The 8,226-nt window shown below is 45.0% G+C and overlaps 1 protein-coding gene across 1 annotated transcript; it reads left to right on the top strand.

The window, feature by feature from the left end:
* Positions 1-6,455: 6,455 nt before the first annotated feature.
* Positions 6,456-7,995, top strand: LOC308300537 (hydroxysteroid dehydrogenase-like protein 2). The gene has a single exon (XM_080744391.1). It carries the CDS (start codon positions 6,582-6,584, stop codon positions 7,851-7,853), a length of 1,272 nt encoding a protein of 423 aa, XP_080600517.1. The 5' UTR covers positions 6,456-6,581; the 3' UTR covers positions 7,854-7,995.
* Positions 7,996-8,226: the final 231 nt, after the last annotated feature.

An 8,226-nucleotide genomic window follows, 5' to 3' on the forward strand; every position in this document is an offset into this window, starting at 1 on the left:
GTGTAGTGCCAAGTAAAGAAAATAATCAATTAAGCCCCCCTGCTTCCTTCCAGAACGAGAAGTACAAAAACTGCAGAATGATCATTGACTCCGATTCCAGCCAGGACTGGCAGGTAGGACTCAGGGCAGGGTGGGTTTCAGACAACCAGTTACTGTCCGGAGAGTGCTGTTGATGACAGTGTCAACCTTGTTGACACAGACGTCATCAACAGCTGGACCCCTGACGGAGTGCCTGTCATGTCACGAGCGCTTTCCGTTCAATAAGATGAAACCGCATTTGCCAACATGCACAGGGTAGGCATTGTCCTTATCTTTGATCATTCTTCTCTCTCTCTCCAAAATAGAAATTCTACAACATTGTTCCAGTAGTCTATTAGAGTAGGGTCAGCCTATTTGTCCAGAGCTAATCTTGCAAAGCACTGGACATGAAGCTAATCTCTGGCACTGTTGACTTGATCGCAGTGAACTCCTTGGATGCCAGAGCAGAAGCTCTGCCCCACATTTTTCACATGGGCCTGTTAACAACAGCCACCTGCTAACTTTTGTAAAACGTGAATCTGATCTATCTTTACAGTTCTGCCAACTCAAAGGTTTTTTATGTGGATTCGGACGATGAAGTCATCGTTGTGCCTGGCCCTTCTGGCCAATCTCAGTCCACCGTGGCCCTGCCTGGCCCATCGCACCAGAACACTGTGGCCCTGTCTTCTGTCTCACTGCCCGGCCCGTCGCACCTGTCATCGGTCGCCCTGCCTGGCCCGCCCTCTGTCGCCCTGCCTGGCCCGTTATCGTCAACGTTTGTTCAGCATCCGTTCTTCCCAGGTATAACCACAGGCATACATTATTAGTCGGTAAAGACTATGCATGGACTGGAGCTCGTTCATTTATATTGATAATGAGCACCTTATCGATCCTGCTTATTGAGCTGGGCTTTTATCAAGCCCACTATTGAGCGTTTTCTAATATTTTGTGGAAAGATTTCTTTAATGGCCTGTTGTTGCGACTGAGTTTGTTGCTGACCACCATCTATGAAGATGATAATTGACAGAAGTAACAAACGTCATTAAATCAATCATCCATTAGTGTGCAATAAGACAGTGTTAAATGGCTTTATATTATTGATAGTACTGTAATAATGTCTTGATTGCCTTTTGTCTTGATTTTTTTAAACATGACATCATGGGCCGCTATGCTCAATAACAAGGTTGATAAGCCCAAAGATTATTGATATGGGGTACCTGATAAATCTGTTAACAAGCTACCCTTGTTTAGGGCTCCATCCCTTGTAAAAACTGCTGTTTTAAAGTGTTGAGTTTTAGAAATCCTCTTTACATGTCTTAATTTCTCATATAATGGTGCATTTACTTAGAGTGGAAGGTGGAACGTGAGCCAAACAGAGCTGCTGCACTCTATAGAACGTGGATGCTGGCTGACCATGTGAACGCACCCGTCCTCGTTATGAGAATAAACCTGGCAGAAAGCACAGAGGAGCAGTTGGCTTCACACTTGTCCACCTTCAAAACAGTGAGGGAAAACTGGCTGTGGCCCATAAAGTGCAAACTGGAAGGTACAGTATGATTCAAATGTAAATGTTTTGTGAAATCATAACTTTCCAAAGAAAGTTACCTGACATTTTGCTTTTCCATATAGGAGATGAGGCGTTTGGTGAAGGCGTCACCCGCACCTTCCTCTCCAGAAGTGTTGCACTTTTGCAATACGGCCTACACTTGAACCTAGGTATGTTTACTCAATATTGTTGAGAACGTGAGTTCACGACTTTAACCCTAGCATCACTATCCTGCGGGCAATATTCACAAAACATGTCATGCTCACAATGCGTTGGCACTTGTAGATTAGCAATTTTCAGTGTGATTTGGTGTTGAGGGGAAAAAAGCAGATAATTTCCATAGCAGACAAGTGTTATTTTACTATAATGTATGAAGGGTTCAGGTGGTTATTGTATTCTGTGCAGGTAACACGGCGGTTACCAGGCTGTTTGATGGTGAGCCAGGTCATTTGGTGCCCTCCAACTCAGAGAGGCTCATAGAGAGCGACATGTTCTTCATCACAGGATAGGACCAGTGTAATTCTTGCAGTTATGGGTTAAGTGTCTTGCTCACAGACAATTTGACACATAAACCATGGCCAGGAGGAAAACCAGTGACCTTGTGATTACCATACCCCAGTAGAAGAAAAGCAGTGTAGGTTTTTTATCTTGTTGTAGGATATAAAAAGATGGATGACTGGAGTTGTTTTAATGGCAAGCAACATTTGGTTGAATTATTAAACTTTGTATACTTTTGGTTTCATTTAGGGAGGATCATGGGCTTTTCCTTCCTGCATGGGGGACCCTCGGTGTACGGCATCAGTCCAGCAGTCCAGCACGTTGTCTTCGGGGGACACCTGAGACCACAACAATCCAGATTGAAGTCTGCGCGGACTTAGATATCCGGAGCACCATTCAGTTGGTATGATTTCTGCCATTTACAAAAATGATTAATTACAGTTTAGGCATTAAGCAGATGCTTTTAATCCAAAGCGACTTCCAATAAGCAGATAATAGATCAATATAATAAGCAAGATAATATTTCAGTACATCAACAACAATACAACAAATGCATAGGAATATCAATCTAGATAGAATAAGAACAGGTAGACCACGCACCTAATCAGTAAAAAAACGTCTAAATCCTAAAAAATGCTATCTAGCTTCATGTGTGGTCGAGGGGAGGGAAGTTTTATGGGTTTAGGTGGAGTCTGAAGAGGTCCACGGTGGAAGCTAGGGAGTGAGTCTGTTGTTCTAAGTGTGAGTTTATTCCACAGTTTGGAGGCCAGGAGGACAAATTGTCTAGGACGAGTGGATTTTTGTCCTGGAGTTTTTAAGCAAGGGTCCTGTCATATTGTATTTGCATACAATACACGCATGCCTTGAACAGCCAAATGCTCCTCACCCACACTCATCATAGAAAATTATGGTCTCTAGTGTAAGCCAATTTAAGCTACTTTTTTTTAAACCAAAAACTAAAAGAAATATGTATGCTAATGACAATAACAAACTCTTTTTTAATGTAAATGTTCATTTGTTTCTTTTGTCACCAGCTTGAAGGCAACACCGATTTGTCAGAGGAGGAGGAGGTGAGCTCTGTGAATGAGCTTGCTATGTCATGGGACATTGATACCATGACAAAGACTAACAGAAGATGGCTCTATGACCGCCTTCTCCTCGCTGCTGTGAGTACTGATACAGTGACACACTTAGTGAATAACGTATGCATATTTATTTTGATGTCATGATTCCACCACACCCTCGGGCGGCCGAGCGTCTAGTCGGCGCCCTGGCCAACTCGGGAACAATGTAAATAGGGGATGAATGCCCTGCCCTTTAATGCAAACACCATTATAACTGTTGTCATAGGATCTGTTTTGACCATCTGTTTGCGTGTGTCCATTTATGCCCATATATGGGGATATCTATCTGTCTACGTCCATTTTATGTCCATATATGGAGATCTCTGTAGGACCCGTTTTGACCATATGTTTGCCTGTGTCCATTTATGCCCATATATGGAGTTATCTGTCTGTCTGCGTCCATTTTATGCCCATATATGGAGATCTCTGTAGGACCTGTATTGACCATCTGTTTGCCTGTGTCCATTTATGCTCATATGACCCGTTTTGACCATCTGTTTGCCTGTGTCCATTTATGCCCATATATGGAGATATCTGTATCTGTCTTTTTGCGTCCATTTTATGCCCATATATGGAGATCTTTGACCATCTGTTTAATATGGAGATATCCGTATCTGTCTGTCTGCATCCATTTTATGCCCATAAATGGAGATCTATGCAGACACAGTGCCGGTTCCGGGAAACCCTGATGTCAGACATCAGAATCCGAACCTTTCGTGCTGGTTCGAGAAAATCGCGTATCGGATCGGGTCGAGGCCGGGCACTGCACTACCTGCTGCGGCGGGGAACGCGCGTGCCAAATTTGAAATAGGGAATGAATGCCCCACCCTTTAATGCAAACCCCATTATACCTGTTGTCATAAGAGCCGTTTTGACCATATGTTTGCCTGTGTCCTTTTATGCCCATATAGGAACATCAGAATACGTAACCATGGCATTTTTTTGTTGACTCATGTGGCGTACGTGATCTCAGAGCCTTTTATGATGTGATGTCACAATGAGTCAGCGCTTGCGCCGATTTCCTCCGGAACAGCCTGATGTCAACAATCAGCCCGCATAAGGAGATTCCGAACGTTTCGCGCCGGTAAGGGAAAACCGCGCGTCGGGTCGGGTCGAGGCCCGGCACTGACTCTGGGCTAGAGGTTTGGGTTGTATAGTTACCTTGTCATGATGTTGCACCCAAGTATTGTTGAGATATCCTCAGTCGTTTCTCTGTTGATTAAAAATGTATGGTGGAACAACCAGGTGCTCAGTAGAGGTACAAGTTGAGTTAAAAACATATGGTTGGTCCATCTAAAACTAAAAGAAGAGGAGAGATCTGAGCACTCAAAAAATAAAGGAGAGCAGAGGAGACCTGTGTGTCGACACATGTTGACTTTCTAACATTTTTGTAATGAATGAAGTACCTTGATTTCACTCCTGCCCCCTCTCCTCCTTTACTTTTGGAGTGCTCAGATCTATCCTCTTCTTTCAAGTGATTAGAACAGTATGTACCAAAATAATCTTGCATAGTAGTAGACTTACATTGAACAGTGAAACAGCTCTCCAAGTCTCTCTTTTATCACGTAAATGAACACAAAGTGGATCATATGTGTAAATGGTGTCTATGTCTGTCTGTCTACAGTATAGCTTTACCATTGCTCACTCCGGTGCCTCCCACGTTGAAAAGGTGCTCTAGGTCTGATGTCTTCTTCATCTGACTTCTTTCTTGTGTCTCCAGAGTCTCCAGCTGATGTTTCACAGCCAGAAGATTCTCCAGCTGATGCTTCACAGCCAGAAGATTCTCCAGCTGATGTTTCACAGCCAGAAGATTCTCCAGCTGATGTTTCACAGCCAGAAGATTCTCCAGCTGGTGCTTCACAGCCAGCAGAGCCTCAGACCAGAGAGCAACTCTTACAATGTGAGTCCGTGTTCAGGATGAGTATTATCTGACAAACTCTCAGAAACTGATGGGATGGGAGTCTAATTCATGATATTTTGTCATGTGTTCTCACAGATTCCTGTCCACTCTCATTGGATGTGAAGACAGTACACCACCACCTCTCCCTGTCGGAGGAGAACAGGAAGGTGACCAGACAGTACACAAAGTACCCTGGTCATCGAAAGAGATTTACAAATTGCCGTCAGGTGTTGTCTAGAGTGAGTCTGACTGAACGTTCTTACTGGGAAGTAGAATGGAACGAGCGTGAATCGATTTATATAGCAGTCTCTTATGAAGACATCAAAAGAGGTTCAGACTATCTGGGAAATGAGAGTAGCTGGGATAGTCAAAGATTTGGATCAAATTCAAAGTCCTGGTGTTTAAGATGCATAGGTGATGACTACAGGTTCACACACGACGGCATACACACTAGAGTGGCGAAGCCTTCTACTAGTTCCACCAGTTGAGGCTAAAACGTATGGGTGGCAGTATACCCATAGTTTGACCAGGGTGGGGGTGTACCTGGACCACAAGGCAGGTACTCTGTCCTTCTACAGTGTTTGTGACAACACACTGACCCACCTCCATACAATTCACACCACCTTCACAAAACCTACGCAGGGATAGGGATGTATGGGATGTATTCTTACCCCAAAATGGGATGTATTCTTACCCCAAATGGTTCCATGATCACTGGGATCATGGAACCATTTGGGGTAAGAATCCTCAGCATGCTGGTTCTAGTCAGACGAAGGTAGTTCATACAGCAGAGGTGTGCAAGATATGGTAGACACAGGGGCGTCACAAGGGTGGGGGGGGGGGGGGGGGGGGGCTGAATTATAGGGGCCTGAATTATTTAGCTATTGAAAAATAGCAGATCTACAAGCTTGTAGATGTTGAAGACCCCTGATATACATGATGCTTTTATTAACAATAACAGTAACTAGAAAGGTGCAATTATGGGAAAGTGCAAGGGGTGGTTGCCTATATATTGTGATGTCACATGAAGCATGACCAGAGCAGTGAAGTCTGACGTCATTTACCCATCCTACCTGGTTCATGTATTCTCCATAGAGAAATTACTTCCATGAACCGGGGGATGAGCGAGTGACATCATGACTTCACTGCTCTATTAATTAGGCATCAGTATGTGTTTCTGTTATTAATAGTCTATACATGGCCAGTAATAACACTATAATGTCCAAAACTTCCACAGCCATGACAGAAACAGCTGCAGGAGGCGTGTCTTGTCCTGGGGGTCAGTGATAAGGGGTCGATCAACCACCTGACCAACAGACTACAAGAGCTGCTTAATAGTGTTGTAGTCAAGTCCACAACAACAAAGTCTAACGTGACAGACGTTGTTCCAGGAAGCTCCAAGCTTTATATTATTAGTCAAATAAATAAATATCAACTAAAAACAAAGCTAGGGTTTCGTCTCGGTCCACACAGGGGGAAGTTGGAAGCCGCAAAAATGTTGCAAAACACCGGTAAACTGGCAGGTTGTACTTTGTTCATCACGGGCGCTAGTAGAGGCATCGGTAAAGCAATCGCTCTGAAGGCGGCGAGAGACAGAGCCAATATTGTCATCGCCGCCAAGACGGCTGAAGCGCACCCAAAGCTTCCTGGAACCATTTATACTGCAGCACAGGAGATCGAGGCTGTGGGAGGTAAGGCGTTGCCATGCATCGTCGACGTGCGCGACGAGGGACAAATCAGTGCCGCTGTCGAACAGGCTGTCCAGAAGTTTGGAGGTATTGACATCTTGGTGAACAACGCCAGTGCCATCAACCTGACGGGAACGTTAGAGACTCCGATGAAGAAAGTTGACCTCATGTTGGGAATCAACCTGCGAGGAACCTACTTAACGTCTAAGCTCTGCATCCCTCACCTGTTGAAGAGCAGCAAAACACCTCACATCCTGAACCTGTCTCCTCCCCTGAACCTGAACCCCATCTGGTTCAAGAACCACATAGCGTACACCATGGCCAAGTACGGTATGTCCATGTGCGTCCTGGGAATGGCAGAGGAGTTCAGGGGTCAAATCGCCGTCAACGCGCTGTGGCCGAAAACGGGCATCCAGACAGCCGCCATGGACATGCTGGGCGGGTCGGGCATAGCAAAGCAGTGTCGCAACGTAGACATCATGTCCGACGCAGCGTACGCCATCCTGTCCAAGCCGACCTCGTATACCGGAAACTTCGTCATCGATGAGGCCATCCTCCGGCAGGAAGGTGTGGTCGACTTCGATCCGTATGCCATAGAGCCTGGTCACCCCCTGTTGCCGGATTTCTTCCTGGACGAGGAGCCTGAGGAATTGGTCAAAATGATGGAGCAACATGGGGCCACACCGGCTTTTAAGCCACCCAGTAGTAGTCAAGCGCCCCCTAGTGAGAGCTCTACAGGAGGTCCCATAGAAGCCACGTTCAATGTCATCAGAGGAATCCTTAATCCTGACATGGTGAAGTCCACTCTGGGAGTGTATAAGTTTGTACTTTCTGGTGATCATGCGGGCACTTGGTTCATTGACCTGAAGAACAATTCGGGGGAGGCTGGACCGGGCGAGCCGCCAGTCCCAGCAGACGTCGTCATGACCATGGACTCGGCCGACTTCAGCAAAATGTTTGCTGGGAAACTGAAGCCGACCATGGCGTTCATGTCTGGGAAGCTGAGAATCAAAGGCGACATGACGATGGCCATTAAAATGGAGAAGATGATGTCATTGATGCAGAAATCCAAGCTCTAACTCCCCCAGGCTGCCATTAACAGGACTTGATTCTCAAACCACCTTAAGGCAACGGCAAGGCATCCCTGGTGTAGAGCTCGAAGTGGTGACCATAAATTCCCTTAACCACCTTAACTGGACATATTCACACACCACTTTAATATAACAAGACGAACCTCGGTTCGAAGTGAAGCGGTGGACAGATAGAACCCTTATTCTGAATGTATTTGGAGAGCCGGTATGACAGTTGGTATAATAGGTTTAAAAAATATATAGATACATTAAAATAAGAACTTGTAATTAAATAAATACATAAATAAATATAAAGTGTTTAAATAAAAGGATGTTGAATTAAAAATGAAAGGAAAAGGTGTTTAAATTAAAGGATATTGTC

The sequence above is a fragment of the Nannobrachium achirus genome (assembly GCF_963921795.1).
Source record: "Nannobrachium achirus genome assembly, chromosome: 16".
In the NCBI taxonomy this organism is placed as follows: domain Eukaryota; kingdom Metazoa; phylum Chordata; class Actinopteri; order Myctophiformes; family Myctophidae; genus Nannobrachium; species Nannobrachium achirus.